Genomic DNA, 22,298 nt, shown 5'->3' on the forward strand with positions numbered 1-22,298 from the left:
GATGTCCTAAAAGCTCATCCACGTTGCCTGAAGTATTCTCCCTCAACCCCCGCCCCCAAGTAATCCTGTATTTAGTTCTCTTGGATTTTCCAAGTATGGCATCTTATCATCTACAGACTGCACTATATCTTCTTTGATTTTAAAACTCTTGCCCGGGGCTGGAGAGATGGCTCAGCGATTAAGAGCACTGGCTGCTCTTCCAAAGGTCCTGAGTTCAATTCCCAGCAACCACATGGCAGCTCACAACCATCTATAATGTGATCTAATGCCCTCTTCTGGCCTTCAGGTGTACATGCAAGGCAAAGCACTGTATATGCAATAAATAAATCTTAAAAAAAAAAAAACCTCCCCCCCCTCCCTGAAACAGAGAACCACTGGAACAGTGGTCAGTGTCCATGGCGTTTCCTCACTAACTGCTGTGGTCCCAGAATATCAGTTCTGCTGAGGAACCTTTGAATTGTGGTTGCTTTTTACCTTCTGATTCCCTTTAAAGAAAAAAATTAGTCAGCCGGGGGTGGTGGGGCACCCCTTTAATCCCAGCACTTGGGAGGCAGAGGCAGGCAGATCACTTGATTTCGAGGCCAGCCTGGTCTACAAAGTGAGTTCAGGACAGCCAAGACTACACAGAGAAGCCCTGTCTCGAAAACCCTGTCTCAAAAAAAAAAAAAAAAAAAGAAAGAAAGAAAGAAAAGAAAAAGAAAAAAATGAGTTAAGAGCATTTGCTGACCCTGGTTTGGTTCTCAACACTCACATGGTGGCTCACAACCAACTGTAACTCCAATTCCAGGGGATCAGTGCCTTCATCTGACCTCCACCGGCAGCATGCGTGAATGTGGTGCATATACAAAACTGCAGTCAAAACCTGCATAGACACAAAAAAAATATAACAAACATATCCTTTTTCCTAATGTTATTTTTCTCCCGGATATGGAATCACCCTATGGGAACAACAATTTAGCCATTCTAAGGAGCCCTCGTGGACTAAGATTTAAAAAAAAAAAAAAAAAGGCAGCCTGGCGCATGCCTTTAATCCCAGCACTCGGGAGGCAGAGGCAGGTGGATCGCTATGAGTTCGAGGCCAGCCTGGTCTACAGAGCGAGTCCAGGACAGCCAAGGCTACACAGAGAAACCCTGTCTCGGAAAAAAAAAAAAAAGGCTCACAAGTGACGGAAAGTCCATCTCCTCACCCCGACAGGATTGGTGGAGGTGTGTCTGAGCAACCACAGGGCTCTGGAGAGGAGCGTGTCTGGGATTTAACAGACAAGGCTAGAAAAACAGCCAGTGATAGAGAAAGCACACATACACCGTATGTAAGCCCTCAAAAGGAGAGCTCCTTCTTGTGTCAGGGCTGCGGGACGGCCTTTCACTGGCGTTCATGCCTTGCCGTGCATAGGAGAATTCACACTGGTGGGAACCCGTACTTCCATAAAGACTGTGGGAAAAAGCTTTAGACATTGGGGAGAAAGACGATGAGTGTTAAGACTGTGGGAAGACTTTTAGCCATGTCTATAAACTTAAGCAACACAAGAGAAGCGTCGGTGTGATGACAGGCCTTATGAATGTATAGGGAAGGCCTTTATTCGTAGTTCCAGCCTCAGTCAGCATAAGAGAGTCCACACAGGAGAGAAACGCTTTGAATGCCGAGAGCGTGGGAAGTCCTTCCCTAGAGCCAGTTACCTCACTCAGCACCCGGAGACGCGCTCGCACTGGGGAGAAACTGCACGAGCACAGGGAACGTAGGTCGGGCCTTTGGATGAGTTTCAGGCCTTGTTAGACATGAGAGGATTCATTCAGGCAAGAAACCCTATAAATGTAAGGAATGTGGCACGGCCTTTACATGTGGGTCAAGCCTCCTTACACATGAGAGAATTCACACAGGGGAGAAACCCAGTGAACGTGAGGAATGTGGGAAGGCCTTTAGCCATGGCCACCAGCTTAGACAACATGAGAAGACTCAACGTGGCAAAATTGTGAAGGGAGTGTGGGCAGGTTTATCTCAGAGGCCATCAGACGACTCACTAACACTGAAAACACTGACTACAAAGAACATGCCAAGACCTCTGCCCTGCATTCAGTCTTCCCTTAATGATTTATCTTAACGTTTTCCTGTTTGTACAGTATCAGAGAGTCTGCCAGAGGTGAATTTGGGAACATGTAAAAGTTACTTTTCTTAGTGATCGTAGCCTTCCTATACTGGCATTTCTTTCTTTTTTTTTTTTTTTTTTCCGAGACAGGGTTTCTCTGTGTAGCCTTGGCTGACCTGGACTCACTTTGTAGACCAGGCTGGCATACTGGCATTTCTACTGGGTGAGTTGGTTGTGGAAATTCATAGAAGCCTACCAATACCCTTCTACCATCTATTACATTTCAGGTTCATCCTAGGGAGCAGCCCTGCTCAGGTGACACTTGTGGGAAAGCTAGTCTTGGCATATACTGTACCAGCTAGCATCACCCTCCCACCTTTTTGCCCTCTGTGAGACACACAAGCTGCCCATTTCCCCCCACCCCCATGAACCCATTATAAGCTGAGAATGCACTTAAGACGTCCAGCCACACGTTAACCCAGCCTTCCTCGAATGTGCTCGGACTATGCCTAGGCAAAATCATCCAACCCAGAGGCTGTTCAGTCATGAAATGCTGAGCGTCTCACACAATTTCTTGAGGAATGGACAGGTGTGGTAGCACATGTCTGTAATCTCAAGAGGCTGAGACATAGCAGGGCATGGTAGCACACGCCTTTAATCCCAGCACTTGTGAGACAGAGGCAGGAGAATTGCTGTGAGCTCGAGGCCAGCCTGGTCTACAAAGCAAGTCCAGGACAGCCAAGATAACATAAAGAGAGAGGGAAAAAAAAAAAGGCTGAGCTAGAAAAATTAACAGTCCGAGGCTAGCCTGAGCGGCACTTTCCCCACCATTGTGATTCTGAAGAACCTGTGACATTAGATGCAACGGCTGCATTGGGTGTTGCTTTTCAACGCTGAAAAGATCAGTAGTTGTATTGAACATGCTTTGCCACCATCACAAAGCTGAAAGTAATTATGCAGATAGGCTTTTGCGCCACCATAAAAACAGAAAAATCAGTGGTTGTGTGGGCACAACTTTTGCACTATTGTGATTTGGAAAAGCTGTGGTTGTGTGGATAGCTTTTGTGCCATCACAGAAATGAAGAACTAAACACCGGGTTTGGAGACAGAGGCAGGAGGATCTCTGTGAGTTCGAGGCCAGCCTGGTCTATAGAGCTAGTTCCAGGACAGCCAGGGCTACACAGAAAAACCCTGTCTCTAAAAAACCAAACAAATAAATAAATAAATAAATACATATTGAGATGTAAAAGGAATGGATTAATAAAAAAAATTAAAAATAAATAAATAACAAATAGAGTCCTCTAGGCATGTTCATGGTACCAGACTCAGGTTTCCGGGGCTACCCTCCTCCTACCCTAGGTTTCATGCACAAACATCCTTATGGACACGACTATTGTTCTTTACTGCCCATTTCTGAATACACAGTGCCAATATCAGAAGGCACCCAGAACCCCTCCCTGCTCCCCGCAGAGGTGTGTTCTCCCTTTGTAAGGAGGGAATAGATAAGAAATAGAAGAATGAAGGGAGAGGAGGGTCAGAGGGATTAATAATAAAGTGAGGCAGGGCAGTGGTGGCGCACGCCTTTACTCCCAGTACTTGGGAGGCAGAGGCAGGTGTATCTCTGAGTTCAAGGCCAGCCTGGTCTACAGAGTGAATCCAGGACAGTCAGGGCTAATCACACAGAGAAACCCTGTCTCAAATAACCAAAAGAAAAAATGAAAAAAAAAAGTGATGACCATGGTGCAGAGAACACTGAGACAAGACCATGCACAGAGGCAGTATGGGTAAGGCTCAGATGGAAATGGGACACAAGAACCAGGTGTGGTGGCTCACGCCTTTAACCCCAAGCACTTGGCAGGCAGAGGCAGATGGATCACCACGAGTTCAAGGCCATCAGCAATACCTAAGTAAGACCTTGTCTCAAAAACAAATCAAAACACCTTTAGCCTGGCAGTGGTGGTGCACGCCTGTAGTCCAGCATCAGGAGGCAGAGGCAGGTGGATTTCTGAGTTCGAGGCCAATGTGGTCTACACAAAGCAAGTCCAGGACAGCCAGAGCTGTTACACAGAGAAACAAACCCTGTCTTGAAAAACCAAAAATAACAAAACAAAAAATAAGTGTGGTTTCACCCTGCCTGAGAGCTACATATCAATCTTCTTTGTGTGTGTGCGCGTGCGTACTTAAGTGTATGCCCATCCACCATTTGCTTGCAGAAGCCTGCGGAGGCTGAAAGAGGTGTTGGATCCCTTAGAAATAGAGTAACAGACGGTTGGATCACCATGTAGATGCTGGGAATCAAGCCCAGGCATTCTGCAGTAGCAGCAAGCTTAACAGCAGAGCCATCTCTCCAGCCCCTGCTTGGTTTTTTGTTTGTTTGGTTGGTTGGTTGGTTGTTGGTTTTTTGGGTTTTTTGGGGGGTTTTTTTTGGTTGGTTGGTTTTGTTTTTTGTTTTTTTTCCGAGACAGTTTCCCTGCATAACCTTGGCTGTCCTAGACTTGCTTTGTAGACCAGGCTGGCCTCAAACTCACAGCAATCCACCTGCCTCTGCCTCCCGAGTGCTGGGATTAAAGGCCTGCGCCACCACACCCAGCACCCCTACTTGTTTTTTCTTTTGCTTGCTTGATATGGCCTATGATCACCATGTAGGCTGAGCTGGCGTCAAACTTGTGGTCCTTCTACCAAAACTATGTTACAGGTTTATGCCACCATATTCAGCCAGTCTCTGGATCTTAATAGAAATTGACTGGAGAGATGGCTCAGAGATTAAGAGAGCTGGCTGCTCTTCCAATGGTTCTGAGTTCAATTCCAAACAACCACATGGTGACTCATAACTGCCTGTCATGAGACCCCCTTCTGGTGTTTGTCCACCCATGTGGGCAAAAATACTGTATAAACACTAAAGATTGAGGCATTTATCAGAGAGGGAGACAGAGACAGACAGAGAGAGAGAAAGAGAGAGAGAGATTGAGCATTAAAAGGTACACCCAGCTGGGTATGGTGGCACACACTGCAATCAGCACTCAAGAGGCTGGTACAGGAAGGTTGTCTGAGTTGGAGTTTGAGCCTGAGGCCATACATGGTAGACAGAACTGACAGCCACAAGCTGTCCTCTGATGTCCACATGCATCCGTGGCACATATGTATCCACATACACACACAGAATAAATTCATATTTGTTTACATCTAGTTTATTTCACTTAACATAATATACACTCTCCAAGTTCATATACACAGTGCCACAAAGGAACAATGTACTAGATATCTGGAAAATGTTAAGACTTAATCTAAATTGTAAATGTTCTCATCATAAAACATACATGTAGGGCTGAGGGTGTAGCTCAGTTGGTAGAGTCCTTCCCCCAGCATCCATTAAAGCCTTGGCCTGAACTTCAGCACCATATTCACTGAGCAAGGATCCAGGCAGGTGGCAGTGCACACCTTTAATCCCAGCACTCGGGAGGCAGAGGCAGATGGATCGCTGTGAGTTCGAGGCCAGCCTGGTCTACAAAGTGAGTCTAGGACAGCCAAGGCTACACGGAGAAACCCTGTCTCAAAAAGCAAAACAAAACAAAAGGAAAAAAAAGGCCAGGTGGTGGTGGTGCACGCCTTTAATCCCAGCATTTGGGAGGCAGAGGCAGGCGGACTGCTGTGAATTCTGGTCTACAAAGTGAATCCAGGACAGTCATGGCTACAGAGAGACCCTGCCTTGAAAAAACAAAAAAAAAAAAAAGAAGAAGAAGAAGAAGAAGAATCAGAGGCAGGCAGATCTTTGAGGCCAGCCTGATATACAGAGCAAGTTTCAGGACAGCCAGAACTACACCAAGAAACCCTGTCTTTAAAAAAACAAAAAAAAAAAAAAAAACCCCAGCAACAACAAATGAGCATAATACACACCTGTAATACTAACACTTGAGGAAGTAGAGATAGAATCAAAAATTTAAGGTCATCCTCAGCAATCATACTGTTTTGGGGGAGGGGGAAATACAGGAGCTAACAAGATGTCTCAGTGGGTAAAGTGGTTGCCACAAAAAAAAAAAAAAGTTCAATCCGTGAAAGGTGGAAAGGGAGAAGGAATCCACAAAGTTGTCTCTTGACCGCGACACACACTGTGGCACAGACACGTCATAAATAATAAGCAACATTCAAAAGATCTCAAGTTCAAGTCTGACCTGGGCCTACAAGATTGACCCTGTCCAAACAAAAAAGAAACAGATACAGTAATCTACGATACAAGTACAATATACCCATTCTACAATAAATAAGCAACATGTTTTTCACGGAGACATCTTTTTTTTTTTTTGTCAGTTAAATAACTAAAGGGGTAGGGAGGCAGCTGCATGGTAGGCCACTTGCCTAGCATGTGCAAAACCATGGGTCCCCGCTTCATCACAAAAGAAAAAAGTTGAGGAATATGCTTACAAATAATAATGCTCAAGAAATGAGATCCTATCTACAGCCCACAAATATTCAAAGTTTTCCTTCACCCAAAGACACCCACAGGACCTGGTGGAGCATTTACCTCAGGTACACAAGTTCAATCCCCAGTACTGCCTCCCTCAATACACACACGGAAAAAAAATGGAAAGAAAGAGCCGGGCATGGTGGCGCACGCCTTTAATCCCAGCACTCGGTAGGCAGAGGCAGGCGGGTCTCTGTTAGTTCGAGGCCAGCCTGGTCTACAGAGTGAGTCCAGGACAGCCAAGGCTACACAGAGAAACTGTCTCGAAAAAATTTTTAAAAAGGAAAGAAAGAATGCAAGAACAATAGACAGACACCCATGGGGGTCCTGAGAGCATCACACTTCTGCAGTTAAGCTAATTCAACATTGGGAGTATGTTCAGGGACAGTCTGGGAGCTCGAGGCTGTTGGCTCTTGGTCATTCTCTTCAAAGCTGTGCCGGATCCCATATCCAAAGTAGATAGCAAATCCTTAAAAAAAAAAAAAAATAGAAACAGTGAGATAGAAATAGTCACTCCTCTACCTGGAGGCCCGCTAGGGGATTCTCCACATGGCTCCAGGAGACCGTTAGAAGAGTGTAGAAGCCAGTGGTCCAGGGATCTCCTCCCCAGAGAGCTGCTCACCAATCACCATCCAGATCCCAAAGCGAATCCAGGTCCCAGAAGTCATCTGCATCATCAGGTAGACATTCACAAAGATGCTCAGGGCAGGAAGCACGGGCAGCGCTGGAACCTGTGGGCACATCTGTGAGTCCCTGTGCACACCAGGCACCTGAGCTCTCTGCCCTGTGTGGAAGACCCAGCCCTCACTGAGATCCACGGTCAATAGCAGTTCATTCTGGAGACTCTATAGGGTGTGCCAGAAACTGAGCACAGAAACACTGGGCAGGAGGTTGTAAGCAAAAGCCTTTTTTTTTTTTTTTTTTGGTACGTTGTTTTGGGTTTTTTTTATTGTTGTTTGGGTTTTTGTGTTTTGTAGTTGTTTTGAGACAGGGTCTCCCTGTAGCTGTCTGGAACCTGCTCTATAGACCAGACTAAGCTCAAACTCAGAAATCTACCTGCCATCTGCCTCCCAAGGGATTAAAGTGCCACCACACCCAGCAACAGATGTCTTATTTTTTGGACATAGGGCCTCAAATATGCCAGGCTGACCTTGAACTCAGTCTACGGCTCCGAAGGACCCTGAACTACTGATTTTGCGGCTCCTACCTCCCCTGTGCTGGGATTGCAGGCACACAGCACCTCTTGTTTTATGTGATGCTACTATGGCTCTACCCACGGACCACATCCCCACCTCCCCCTGCCTTTTTCTCAGTACTGAGGGTTCTACCCAGAATTACATGCATATTAGGCAGGTGTTCTGCCACTAAGTTATATCTCCCAGACATGGGAGGTGTACACGTTGTTGTTGTTGTTTTGTGGTGGGGGTGGTTTGTTTGTTTTTTTTTTTTTTTTTTTTTGGTTCCTTGAGACAGGTTTTCATGTAGCTAAGTCTGGTCTTAAACTCACTATGTACGCTGAGCATAGCCTTGAACTCCTGAGCCTCCTCCGGCTAACTCTCTAGTATTAAAAGTATAGGCATGTACCAGCATGCCTGGGGTTTGTTTTGTTGTTAATGTTGTTGTTTTGTTTCTTCAGTTTTTCGAGACAGGGTTTCTCTGTGTTAGCTTGGCTGTCCTGGACTCAAACTCACAGTGATCTACCTGCCTCTGCCTCCCAAGTGCTGAGATTACAGGTATGCACCACCATGCCTGACTGGCTGCCTGTGTTATTTTTATTTTGAGACAATTTCACTAAATTGCCTGAGCTAGTCTAGAAGCAGCTACAGCCTATGCTGGCCTTTAGCGTGAGCCTCCTGCCTCAGCCTCCTGAGTTTCTGAGATTCACACATGCACTGTGATGCCTGGCTCTGCCCATTGGTGTATCGAGAGATGGTTGGTTAAGACAGGCAGACTTTCACTGGGTAGCCTTTGCTGGCCCAATACACTCTATGTAGACCAAGCTGCCCTCAAACTCAGAGATTACCGATCTCTGTTTCTTTCTCCCTAGTTCTGAGATTAAAGACAAGGACCACCACGCCCAGCCTGTCCATTGGTTTATCACTTCCACACCCCTTCCTTCCCTGGTGAACATAAAAAGAGTTAAACCTTAAGCCAAGCACGACCACCTGCTTAGGGTGGCTTATCTGAGAGGAGTAAGTCACCAACCTTGAAGTGGAGCGGAGTGGCACTCTCAGGCTGTCTCCAGACGACAATGACCACCCCGACAATGAGAAGCAACAGCAAAACAGCCACAGCTATCAAAACCGGGTCTGCAGAGAAGAGCTGCCCGGGCCATTGGGCCAGGATCAGGCACAGGAGAATCAGGAGGAAGACTGAAAGGCACAGTGGGGAGAAGTATGTCAGGACCCTGAGCTACATACATCCCACCAAACCTGTCTCTTCCGTGTCTCCTCCTCTGCTAGTGACATCCACCCCATGCAGTCAGCTTCCAGATAGATGCCCCGGGGCGGGGGGGGGGGGGGCGGGGGAGGAGGGAACCCCAGTATTCACCAAGAAGGGAGGCACATCCGTAGACAATCAGGCCGGATCTCGGAGTCGGGGTGGTGTCCGTGGCGACGTAGAGGCTCCTTGCGATCCCTGGAATCCCTGCTGGAGAGATAGCCTCCATGGATGAAGAAAGCTCAAGTCTAGGCTTCATCTCCACAGCTCCGCTCTCGGATGTCTCCTTCTTACAAGAGTTTAATTTCTGGTCAGGTTGGTACCTGAATGGAGCAAGACAAGAATGAGAGCATCACCAGCTGCCACCACGGATGCAGCAGGCAGCTGCATGGATACGCGCCTGGCCGTCCTCGCGGTCCCATCACCCTCAGCCAAAGGGTTATGGTAGACTCTCACCTGAGGACCAGAACAGAGAAGGCCACCAAGGAATAAGAGAGCAGGGTCCCTATGGATGAGAGGTCCACCAGATCACCGAGCTCAACAAGGAAAGCCATCAACGCTAAGGAGATAAGAACGAAAAGGCTGGTGTGTGGGAACTGAGGCACGAAGCCAGTGAACACGGCCACGCTGACGAAGGCGCTAAGGCTGGCCGCCTACCTGCGATAGTTCCACAAAGGACGGTGGCTAGGATAGGGGTGTGTGTTCGAGGATGAACGCGGGCAAGTGTCCGGAACAGGAGCCCATCCTCCGCCATGGAATAGACCACCCGAGGCACAGGGAACATGGCGCCTAAGAGGCTGTAAGAGATGAGGAACACAAGTGGGGAACTGGAGGGTGATAATAGGGCAGGGCCCTGCTCCTTCCAGCCCTGTGAGTGAGACACAGCTCTCCTCTCCTCTCTCCACTTCGAAGGCTAGGACAGCTGAGAATCCAGCAGCAAATGACAGAAACCTTTCATACCAACCTGGATGAGAGAGCACATAAGGTTCCCACGGCCACTGCATATCGGGCGGGGCCCCATCCTACATGGACAAATGCCTGGGGCAAGGGGCTGTCCGTATCAATCTGGTAGTAGGGCATCATGAGGGTGAGTGCCGAAGAAACGCCGAAATACATCAGAAAGCAAATGAAGAGTGAGATCACGATGCCCAATGGGATGGAGCGCTGGGGACAGCGGGCCTCTTCCCCTGCAGGGATGGAGCAGACTTTGAGTCAAGAAGCACTCACAGGCCACCACACACACACACACACACACACACACACACACACACACACCTCTCCCCTCCACTCCTATACTCCCAAAGCAGGCTATCCCTCCACCAGCCCTACATGTCTATGCTTTGGCTAGGACAAGAGGAACCACCACACCTGTCGTAGCAATACAGTCGAACCCAATGAAGGCGAAGAAACACGTTGCTGCACCACGGAGAATTCCACTCAAGCCGAAAGGCACGAACCCTCCAGAGCCCAGAGGTCCCAAACTGTGGCAAGAGAAGGAATGAGGAAAAACATTGCAGGGACTCGGGGCGTAGTGGGGTGCGCCTTTAATCCCAACACTCAGAAACTGGCAGCTGAAGGTTCCCAGCCAACCTTGACTATATACCTCAGAGCCTGCCTGGGCTACACAGCAAGACCTTGTCTTAGGAAACAATACTAGTGATGATGCAGGACAAGGGATGCTAACACGTAGCTCATTTGGTAGACTGCTTGCTTAGCTTACATAAAGTTGTGGGCTTGACCTCAACATCACATAGTGCATTGTACAATCCTGGCTCTTGGGAGGTAGAAGCAAGAGAATCAGCAGTCTGTGGTTAGATGCCGGGCTGGAATCTATGCTACCCTGACTCAAAAAAACAAAACAAAACAAAAAACCACTCTAAAATGAACTAAACAGGCGACTCAGCAGTTTAGAGCACTGGCTGAGCTTCCAGAGGACCTGGGTTCAATCCTAACACCCATAGGGTAGTTTGCAATCATGCTTAACTCTGATTACATGGGATCCAAGGTCCTCTTCTGGCATCCACAGGCACCAGGCACACATATGAAGCCAAAATCACCCATACCCAAATAAATATTAGCAATTGCCAGGCATAGTGGCACTGGCTTTTTTTTTTAACTGCTAAGGGTGATTTTATTAACAAATTTTCCTTATTATATCATGCAGTATGTTTATTTTGCATTCTATATACAATTTTAACTTTATCTTTTTTTCTCCTTTATTAATTTATTCTTGTTACATCTCAATGGTTATCCCATCCCTTGTATCCTCCCATTCTTCCCTCCCTCCCATTTTCCCCTTATTCCCCTCCCCTATGACTGTTCCTGAGGGGGATTACCTCCCCCTGTATATGTTCATAGGGTATCAAGTCTCTTCTTGGTAACCTGCTGTCCTTCCTCTGAGTGCCACCAGGTCTCCCCCTCCAGGGGACATGGTCAAAGGTGAGGCACCAGAGTAAGAGAGAAAGTAATATCCCACTCTCCACTCTACTGTGGAGAGTATTCTGTCCATTGTCTAGATCTGGGTAGGGGTTTAAGGTTTACCGCCTGTATTGTCCTTGGCTGGTGCCTTAGTTTGAGCGGGACCCCTGGTGGCACTGGCTTTTAATCCCAGCACTTGAGAGGCAGAGGCCAGTGGAACTCTGTGAGTTCAAGGCCAGCCTATTCTACATAGGGAGATCCAGGACAGCTAGAGCTACATAGTAAGGTCCTGTCTTTTTTCAAGATAGGGTTTCTCTGTATAGCCTTGGCTGTCCTGGGCTCACTTTGTAGACCAGGCTTGCCTCGAACTGCCTCTGCCTCCTGAGTGCTGGGATTAAAGGTGTCTGCCACCACCGCCTGGCTGTAAGGCCCCGTCTTAAAAAAAAAAAAAAAAAAAAAAAACTTGGGGAGCTGATGGCATACACCTTTAATCCCAGTGCTCTGTAGACAGAGGCAGGTGGATCTCTGAGTTGGAGGCCACCTGGTCTACAGAGTGAGTGCCAAGACAGCCAGGGCTACACAGAGAAACCCTGTCTCAAAAACCAAGGTGGAGGGTAGATGGGTCTCATAATAAAAGTAACCATATGGTGAGGGAAGTTCCCTTTCTGTCACAGACCTAGGGCAGAGGAATAAGGTGAAAGAGGGAGGGAGGGAGGAACAGGAAGAGACAAGCAAGGGGATAACAATTGAGATGTAATCTGAATAAATTAATTTTAAAAATTTTAAGACACCGGGCGGTAGTGGTGATGCACACCTTTAATCCCAGCATTTGGGAGGCAGAGGCAGGCAAATCACTTTGAGTTCCAGGCCAGCCTGGTCTACAAAAGTGAGTCCAGAACAGTCAAGGCTACACAGAGAAACCTTGTCTTGAAAATCCAAAAACTTTAATAAATAAATAAACACTGAAGAGAGTTATCCATTACTTTCACTGTTCCCCTCTGTTGGCACACAGTGCCTCGCTTGGGCCCACTAACCAGACCCCATCCTCTCCAACGTTCCTGGCTTGAGCTAGCTGTGTCCTATGGGGCCCCTGACCTGTCAGTGCTGTTGGCCTCTGACATGGCCAGTTTGTAGTCATCCTCTGTGAGCTGCCAGTTGTGTAGCTTCCCATTAATGAAGCCAGAGAGGGAGACGAAGCACAACACCAGAAGATTCACTCCTGTGAAAAATTTGGTGACCAGGGCTGACTCTCGAGCTCCCAGGGCCAGGATTCCTGCAGGAAGAAGGAATGAGGAAAAAACAAACAACCCTAAGATGGCTGCGGCGGCACATACCTGTAATACCAGCACTCAGGAGGCAGAGGCAGGCAGATCACTGTGAGTTCGAGGCCGGCCTGGTCTACAAAGCGAGTCCAGGACAGCCAAGGCTACACAGAGAAACCCTGTCTCAAAAAACAAACAAAAAAAACAAAAACAAAAAGAGTCTGGCCAACCCAGCCAGACACACAAGAAGGAAGACTGTGGTTCAAAACCAAAAATCTCAGGCTAGAGAAATGGTTCACCGATTAAGAGTATTGGCTGCTCTTGCAAAGGACCAAGGCTCAGTCCTCAGAACCCATATGGTGGCTTTGATGCCTCCTTCACAGGCACGATGGCACCAGGCATACATGGTGCACATACATTTTATATATATATATATATATATATATATATATATATATATATATATGCAGGCAAAACACATACATATAAAGTGAGTAGATATAAGTTTATTTCCTAGCAATCTGTACTCAGTCTCCAGGCCCTCACATCGTAAAGAGAACCAGTTTCCACAGTTTGTCCAGTGAGCTCCATATGCATGTACCCACACACATATACATAAATTAAATAAATAAATAAATAAATAAATAAATAAATGTAATTCCAGAAGTAAAGCTAATCCTGCACCAGAGGATCTCAGCAGAAGGTTGGAGGGACAGGGTACCATAAACACCCGGTTTGTAACAGTCTGGAGAAGGGTACCTTAGCCATCCAGTGGCTGAAAGCTAAGCATGCTGTTAGCATCCTACCACACCCCCACAGCCTCCATTGTGGGTAAGTCCTTACCTCACTCTGCCCTTCTTCCTGTGTCTTGGAATTTCACATCTTCTACCAGCCACCAACCCTCCCGCACACACAAGCATGCTCACTGCCCTTCCCCCCTGTCTTACCAGTGAGGACCAACACCAGACCAAGGGCAAAAAAGTCTGGATACTTGGCCAGAAAGCCGGGCACATGCATAGGGAAGGTGTCCTGCAGGGCTTGGGAGATGTGGTTCCCTATGAGGCCATCAAAAGCTGCACTCCAGGCCCGGGCCACGCTGGCTGCGCCTGCAGGAGGAAGAGGGGACTCCATTTACAAACAGAAAGTGAAAAGCCTAAGAATATGGAAAGGGAGAGAGAGAAAAGTCCCCATCGCAATCATTGTCGTGGGGAGCAGGGGTGAAAAACACGCGCAAGATATATAATCTTAGCTGGGCGGCGGTGACCCACGCCTTTAATCCCAGCACGCAGGAGCCAGAGGCAAGTGGATCGCTGTGAGTTCGAGGCCAGCCTGGGTCTACAGAGTGAATCCATGACAGCCAAGGCGATACAGAGAAACCCTGTCTCGAAAATAAAAAAAAATAAGTAAAAAAATATATGCTAGGCCCAGGGGTCTGAGGCCAGGCACTGCAAGAACCAAACGGTGATCTAGGAATGTCAGCAATGTAGCAAGCAGGTGAGCAAACACTCCAAAAGGAGGAAAAGCCTATAAATCTAATCTCCCTGAAATATGCAAGGAAGCCAGGCGGTGATCACACACACCTTTAATCCCAGCAGTCCGGAGGCAGAGGCAGGCAGATAGATCTCTGTGAGTTTGAGGCCAGCCAGCCAGCCCGGTCTACAGAGAAAAGTTCCAGGACAGCCAGAGCCACACAGAGAAACCCAGTGAGGTGGGGGAGGGGAGAGGGAGAGGCGGAGAAATATGCAAAGAATTCCCATCCCTGCCTGTGGGCCCTTTAGTCACAGCACTCAGGAGAAAGAGACACTCTAATCTATAGAGTGAGTTCCTGGACAGCCAGGGTTACACAGAGAAACCCTGTGTTTAACACTCAAAAAAAAAAAAAAATCCTGGCAGGCTAAATAGTGGCATATGCATATGTAGTATTTTTAGGAAATAGAGCAGGAGAATTAAGAGTTCAAGGTCAGCCGGGCCGTGGTGGCGCACGCCTTTAATCCCAGCACTTGGGAGGCAGAGGCAGGCGGATCGCTGTGAGTTCGAGGCCAGCCTGGTCTACAAAGTGAGTCCAGGACAGCCAAGGCTACAGAGAAACCCTGTCTCGAAAAAAACAACAACAACAAAAAAAAAAAAAAAACGAAAGAGTTCAAGGTCATCCTCAGTTAACAGAGAGAGAGTTCAAGACCAACCTGGCCTGGCTATATAAAACTTTAACAAAGAGAGAAAGAAACGAGATCTCTGTAAGCTCCAAGTCAGCTTTATCCACAAAGTGAGTTCCAGGTCAACCAGGCCTATACAGTGAGACCCTGTCTCAAAGCTGAATTGGGGAAGGATCTGGAGAGGTGACCGAGTGGTCACTGTGCGCATACTGCTTCTTCATGGGAACCTAAGATTGGTTCCCAGTACACACGTCAAGTGGCTTGTAACTCCTGCTCCAGGGGGCCCAGTACCTCTGGCCTTTGTAGACACCTGCACTCGCATGTACAAACCTAGACACATAATTAGAAATCAAACAAGCCCTAAAAACAGAAAAGAACGCCAGGCGTGGTGGCGCACGCCTATAATCCCAGCACTTGGGAGGCAGAGGCAGGTGGATCTTTGTGAGTTCAAGGCCAGCCTGGTCTACAAAGAGAGTCCAGGACAGCCAAGGCTAACACAGAGAGACACTGTCTAAAAAAACAAAACAAAACAAAACAAAAAAAACAGAAAAGAAGGGAAGGGGGAACGGGGCCAGGCCAGGTGGCATCTGCCTGCAATCCCAGCACTTAAAAAAGTATACCCATGTGGCCAGGCATGGTGGCGCACGCCTTTAATCCCAGCACTCGGGAGGCAGAGGCAGGTGGATAGCTGTGAGTCCTAGGCCAGCCTGGTCTACAAAGTGAGTCCAGGACAGCCAAGGGAACACGGAGAAACCCTATCTCGAAACACCAAAAAGAGAGAGAGAAAAAAAAGTATACCCATGTATATCAAGGATTTACGGCTGTCTTCTGCTATATAGCAAGTTCAAGGACAGCTGACCTACAATGAGACTCTGTATTCATAAAAATCAAGAAGTCTTCTTGTAAGGCATGGTGGCACGGTGGGTCACACCTGTACTCCTAGTGTTGAGGAGGCAAAGCTGGGAGCATCTCCACAAAGTTGAGGCCACCGTGATCTCCATAGTGAGACTGTCCCAAACAAAAACAAATCTGTCCATTCACTCCAAATCTCATTTCTTTTAGGTTTTAACCCCTTAAGGAAGCACCAAAGCGGGCGAATGACATCTGAGGTCCCCCACCACCTAAGCCCTTGGCCCCAAGTGACAGCGCTTTTATGAGTGAGGGTAAAACAAGCTTTCCCCCCACCCACCCCCACCCCACGCCCCATGCCCATTCTAAGTCCCCCCACCTCCTCACCAATGACATAGGAGAGTATGAGGTTCCAGCCAGTGATGAAAGCCAGCAGCTGACCCACTGTGACATAGCTGTAGAGATAGGCGGAACCCGAACACGGTACCCTGGCTCCAAACTCCGCGTAACAGAGTCCAGAGAGCACTGAAGATAGAGCAGCAACTAAGAAACAGATGATGATGGCCGGTCCAGCTTTCTCTCTGGCCACCTCCCCAGCCAGGACGTACACGCCTGCTCCCAGGGTACTGCCCACACCCAAGGACACTAGGTCCAAAGTGGTCAGACACCGAGACAGGGGAGACTCGGACTGTTCGTTGGCCGCCAGGGGTCGCCGGCGTACCAACTTCTGGCCGAGCTGGTGGACACTCTTCCACAGCATCCTAGGTGCTTAATGGATCCAAACTCTGCTGGGAAACAAGAGGAGACAGAGGATGATGAGCTGACATCGTGCAGTGGCTTATACCTTCAATCCAAGCACTTGGGAGGCAGAGGCAGACCAACCTGGTCTACGTAGTGAGTTCCAGAACAGTCAGGGCTACCCAGTGAGACCGTTTCTCAAGAAAAAAACAAAAAGGCAAACACTCTTCTTAAACCCATGTCTTCGTACATAATTAAAATATCAATTAAAGGGCCGGGTGTGGTGGCGCACACCTCTAATTCCAGCACTGGGGTGTCGGGGGTCGGGAGGCAGAGTCAAGCAGATGCTGTGAGTTCGAGGCCAGACTGGTCTACAAAGCGAGTCCAGGACCCTGTCTCAAAAAAAAAGAAAGAAAAAAGAAAAACAAAAACATATATATATATGTGTGTGTGTGTGTGTGTGTGTGTGTGTGTGTGTGTGTGTGTTTTAATTCCATGAATACTCTCCTTCAAAAGCATTTCAACCTGCTTCCAGTCAAACTACACACACAAAAAAAAATAGCTATGTGTGTACACCTGCCCCCCAGTCCCTTTAAGTGTATTCAACCTTCCTCCCAAAGAAAAGTTGAGGCCCCTCACTCACTGTTCCAATAAGGCAAACTCGGCCTGTTGAGATCAAATCTTTGTGCCCCATGCTCAAGCACTCCCCTCAAATGACTCACAACCACCTGTAACTCCAGATCCAAGGGACTCCAACACTCCTGGCCTCCACAGGGGCCTGCACTCACGTGCACCTATGCAGCCGCATGCACATTCACATAGCTGAAGATAAGATCTTTTTAAAGGTATGAGTGATTTGTGGGGCGTGATGGCGCATGCCTTTAATTCCCAAAGCTCAGGGGGCAGAGGCAGGCAGATCTCTGTGAGTTCGAGGCCAGCCTGGTCTACAAAGCAAGTCCAGGACAGCCAAGGCTACACAGAGAAACCCTATCTCAGAAAAAAACAAAACAAAACATGAATGACCATTGACACAGATTAAGGTTACTCCCAATCCCATATTCCAATGTAGAAGCAGTTTCTTTAAAGTTTTTGCAGTTATAGGACAAAGAAAGTTGTAAGTCAAGTTGCTTTTCGGATACACTGACATTATGTGGGTAGGCTTCAACAAGAAGGCTCAGCGACAGGCCTCAGATGTTATCTGATGACCCAGCCCTCTGGGTGGCGGAGAATAGGACTTTTGCTAACTTAATCCATTCCAAAAGGTTTTTTTTTGTTAAGTCACCGGATGTTTGGTCTAACATTCCGGAAATGGCTACTTGGAGGATTCAAGATAGCCCAAGATAAACTGACTGACGCTCTGGACCTATAACGTGCCAAGCCCTCCCTCCCACAATCACTATGGTTCTAATCAGTCAACCATGCAGAATGTTCAGTTTGAGGACACAGCTTCTTTCCTGAAACCAGTCTACGGCACGAAAGCCAGAACAGAAACCTCACACAGCCTCCAAACACATCCAGGCCCGACCTCTGACAACATAAAGTAGACGCTCAAGATCACTTTTTTTTTTCCCCTACTGTGTTCACAGCACGGATAGCCTTTCTGACCCCACCCCCACCCCTCACCCCCCCCCCCAAATGTGTTAAGTAACCATGCGTCTTCATCGGGGATACTACTGCTGTGATGAAACGCCATGAACCAAAATAGAAAGCTGGGGAGGAAAGGGTTTGGTTGGCTTACACAGCACTGAATGAAACCAGCATTGAATGAAATCAGGACAGGAACTCAGAACAGGGCAGGAGCTGACAGAAGAGGCCATGAAGGGGTGCTGCTTACAGACTTGCTCGGCCTGCTTTCATCTAGAGAGCCCAGAATAACTAGCCCGGGGCAAAACCACCCACAACCGGCTGGGCCCTGGCCTGCACCTTGGGGGTCCACTTCTCACACCGGGTTGGGGAGAGGGAAACTTAGCTGGGCATGGGTGGGTGCAGGCAGGATCTTGGTCAGTGGTGAGTGGCTGGGTAAAGAACACACCCAAGAACAGCTTAAGAGAACTGGTTCGGCCGGGCGTGGTGGCGCACACCTTTAATCCCAGCACTTGGGAGGCAGAGGCAGGAGGATCGATGTGAGTTCCAGGCCAGCCTGGTCTACAAAGCAAGTCCAGGAAGCCAAGGCTACACAGAGAAACCCTGTCTCGAAAAACCAAAAAAAAAAAAAAAAAAAAAAAGAGAACTGGTTCGTTTACAGATGGGGAGAGGGGAAGGGAATTTATGCCCCCCCGGGCAGATGGCCAGGGTCTGTGGGGTTAGGCTCGTGTGGCCGTGTACCATTGGTCAGGGCAGGGGTGTTGTTGGAAGGTAATTTCTGTTTAAGGAGGGAATTCCAGGTGCTTCCGGATGTGACCTTATAAGGAAAAAGGAAGTTTAACATGGCTACTGGCTATGTGATCTCTTCCTCGTGCAAGGACCTGCAGGCCCAGGGCAGAGGGGAGGAAACGGACCTCCGGATGATTTGGACACACCTGGATCTCACTCCTCCTTCAGGCCTGCCCCTCCCAGTCCCACAGCTCCCTGCCCCCCCCCCATAAATCACTAATTAAGGAAATAGTCTACAGGCTTGCATCCAGCCTGATTTTTATGAAAACATTTTAATTGAGGCTCCCTCATCTCAGATGACTTCAGCTTGTAGCAAGTTGACATCAACCTGTCCAGCTCCACCCTGCCACCCCAGAATGCCAAATACCAGCTAGAGGCCCATGAATCAAATCCCAGTTCTGGCATGGGCTATCTAGAGTCAGCAGTGAATCCATAAATTAAGGGCTCCAACCCCAAAACTGGCCTACTTTAGACTTAACTACAACCCCAGGTCTTAAGAGATGTAGCTCAGTGGCAGAGAGTGCTTGCCTAGCAAGCACAAGGCCCCAGGTTCAGTCCTCAGCTCTGGGAGGGAAAAAAAAAAAGATAAAAAAGAAACTTCTGACCTATCAGCTACAAATTGGGGTCCCCAGAGCCCCACTCCCCAAATTTTATTAATGAGCTAAAGTGCTTCATAGAACTAAAAAAAAACAGAACCGGGCGTGGTGGCGCACGCCTTTAATCCCAGCACTCGGGAGGCAGAGGCAGGAGGATCGCTGTGAGTTCGAGGCCAGCCTGGTCTACAAAGTGAGTCCAGGACAGCCAAGGATACACAGAGAAACCCTGTCTCAAAAAAACCAAAAAAAAAAAAAAAAGAACTAAAAAAACAAACAAACAAACAAACACTATCCTTACATCAATTATTTCAGGGTTTCTTTTGTTTCAAGACAGGGTCTCAGGCCTTTTTGAGAAAAGTTTTGCCTTTCGGCAGGCTGACCTCCAAGGAACAGAGATCCGCCTGCCCCTGCCTCCCAAGTGCTGGGATTAAAGGCGTATGCCACCAACGCCTGGCTCCATCTTTTTTTTTTTTTTTTTAAGGTTTATTTATTTATTATCCAGCCTGCAAGTGTGCCTAAAGGCCAGAAGAGGGCACCATATCTCATTGTAGATGTTTGTGAGCCACCATGTGGTTGCTGGGAATTGAACTTAGGACCGTTCGGAAGAAGAGCCAGTGCCCTTAACCTCTGAGCCATCTCTCCAGCCCCACAGCTTGATCTTTTTTTTTTTTTTCTTTTTCTTTTTCTTTTTTTAAGGCTACAAAGAAAGCACTATGCCCAGTTTGATTATTGAATTTTACTTATGAGATGGAATCGCATGTGTTGGGAATATGTATAGGTGTGTGCAGACTCATGGGGTTTAGGTAGTACCCAGGGTTTCCATAGTAACCAAGTACTCTATCAACTGAGCCAAATCCCGAGAACCTGGACTGGTTTATTATAAAGGACAATTTGAGCCTGGCATTGTGGCTCAGGACTGAAATCCCAGGACACAAGGGACTGACATAAATGGCTACCAGGAGTCTGAGGTCAGCCTGGGTTACAGCCTGAGACCCTGTCTTGTGAAAACTGAATGAACTAAAGTGAATAAAAGACGTTTAGACAAGTATAATGCTTCACGCCTATAACCAACCTCTGCACTCACAAGGCTGATAGAAAACAAAAAAAAAGTGATCTCGCTGGGCGTGGTGGCGCATGCTTTTAATTCCAGCAGTGGGGAGGCAGAGGCAGGTGGATCGCTGTTTGAGGCCAGCCTGGTCTACAAAGTGAGCCAAGGCTACACAGAGAAACCTTGACTCGAAACACAGAAGAAAAAAAAGAAGAAAAAGAAAAAGAGATCTGAAGCCAGAGTATGAAGGTTTTTCTACCTTCCTCGTGTGTATACTTGAGACTCTGTCTTAGTAAACCCAAAAGAAATCAAAATAACTAAGTAAATAGATTGATTTTTTTTTTTTTTTTTTTTTTTTTGGTTTTCAGGGGTTTTTTGTTGTTGTTGTTTGTTTTCGAGACAAGGTTTCTCTGTGTAACAAGAGCCTGCCTGTCCTGGACTTGCTTTGTAGACCAGGCTGGCCTTGAACTCACAGAGATCCGCCTGCCTCTGCCTCCCAAGTGCTGGGATTAAAGGCGTGCGCCACCCCCACCTGGCTCGAGATCTTTTTTTTTTAAGGCTACAAAGAAAGCAAATGAAGAGTTAGGATGGGGCTGGAGACTTGTCTCAGTGGTTAAGAGCACTGTCTGCTCTTCCAAAGGTCCCGGGTTCAAATCCCAGCAATCACATGGCAGCTCACAACTGTCTGTAGCTTCAAGATCTGACATCCTCACACCAATGCACATAAATTAAAATTAAATAAAGATTTAAAAAAAGAGTAGGATGAAGCTTGGGAGGGCCCTTGAGCTCAGGAGCAGATTTGAGGCTGCCATTCTCCCGGGCACCTGAATGTCTTTTTACCTTCCTGCCTGCCTCCAACACTCTGCTTCCAATGGTCCTTTTGACTGTTTCCTGGGTCCTAGGGGAAGAAAGCTAACAGCTTGAGAGAGTAGCCAGAAAGGCTTGTCCGTTTGGATTCCTATGGGCCTCTCAACACAACATTCCTTCCTCCCAAATTTGGGACAGAACTTCTGTGACTCATCTTGGGAAAGTGAATTTCTTATTATCTCCAAACTTGGCCCCCGGGGAGTTTTGAAGTAGGACCAGAAACTTTCCAACAAAGTCAAAAACAAGACAAAACAACAACAACAACAACAACAAAAACCCAGACAGGATGGTAGAGTACACATGGAATCCCAAGAGGAAGATGCCACAAGTCAGAAATCAGGCTGAGCTACATAACACAGTGAGTTCTAACCCAGCAAGGCACCTGGTCTACACCGGGAGTTCCAGGCCAGCCAAGGGCTACAACATAGTGAGACCTTGTTTCAAAACAAAAACAAAAACAAAGCCGGGGAGGTAGTGGCACACACCTTTAATCTCAGTACTCTGAGGGATTAAACTCTGTAAATTCAAGGCCAACCAGGCCTAAAAGATTTAGGACAACTGGGGCTTTATAGAGAAACCCTGCCAGGACAGACAAGGCTATACAGGGAAACCCTGTCTCAAAACACACACACACACACACACACACACACACACAATCCTAAAGGCCACTTGCCAGCAAGTCTGACAACAACATGATTTTGAAACTCAGCCCTTCAGGGTTGTATACACTATAAGATTCACATATATACAAACTCATACACAGTGAAAGTTGTTTTCTTTATCATGCAATTCTTGAACTCTTTGTCACTCACCAACAGCAGCAAAGCAGGGAGAAACACTGTTTCAAGACGGCCCCGTGGACCCGGTGGACTTACCAGAGACACTGGATGAAAGCCCGGAGTGCTGGGTCTGTTCCTGATGCTGAGCTCCCGACCTGTGCTGGGCAGAAGCTGAAGGTTCTTTAAGACAGCAGGTAGGAGCCACAACATTCAAATAGCTACTGGAAACTGCC

At 47.6% G+C, this 22,298-nt stretch overlaps 1 protein-coding gene across 3 annotated transcripts; it reads right to left on the bottom strand.

The window, feature by feature from the left end:
* Positions 1 to 5,246: 5,246 nt before the first annotated feature.
* Positions 5,247 to 22,298, bottom strand: LOC311590705 (cationic amino acid transporter 3-like). 3 transcript variants are annotated; one of them, XM_084769962.1, is made up of 12 exons: positions 22,162 to 22,298; positions 16,052 to 16,449; positions 13,610 to 13,768; positions 12,496 to 12,673; positions 10,351 to 10,463; positions 9,947 to 10,169; positions 9,640 to 9,779; positions 9,439 to 9,541; positions 9,094 to 9,305; positions 8,749 to 8,915; positions 7,166 to 7,274; positions 5,247 to 7,012 (listed from the first exon to the last, which is right to left on the bottom strand). In XM_084769962.1, the coding sequence occupies exons 2-12, from the start codon at positions 16,422 to 16,424 to the stop codon at positions 6,894 to 6,896; spliced, it is 1,896 nt and encodes a 631-aa protein (XP_084626088.1). In that variant the 5' UTR covers positions 16,425 to 16,449; positions 22,162 to 22,298; the 3' UTR covers positions 5,247 to 6,893. The 3 variants fall into 3 exon arrangements, with proteins under 3 accessions (XP_084626088.1, XP_084626089.1, XP_084626090.1); XM_084769963.1 differs by having other exon boundaries at positions 16,052 to 16,452; positions 22,162 to 22,278; XM_084769964.1 differs by lacking the exon at positions 22,162 to 22,298 and adding an exon at positions 22,099 to 22,132 and having other exon boundaries at positions 16,052 to 16,452.

This window comes from Acomys minous (genome assembly GCF_964271855.1).
Source record: "Acomys minous genome assembly, chromosome: 20".
Lineage (NCBI taxonomy): Eukaryota > Metazoa > Chordata > Mammalia > Rodentia > Muridae > Acomys > Acomys minous.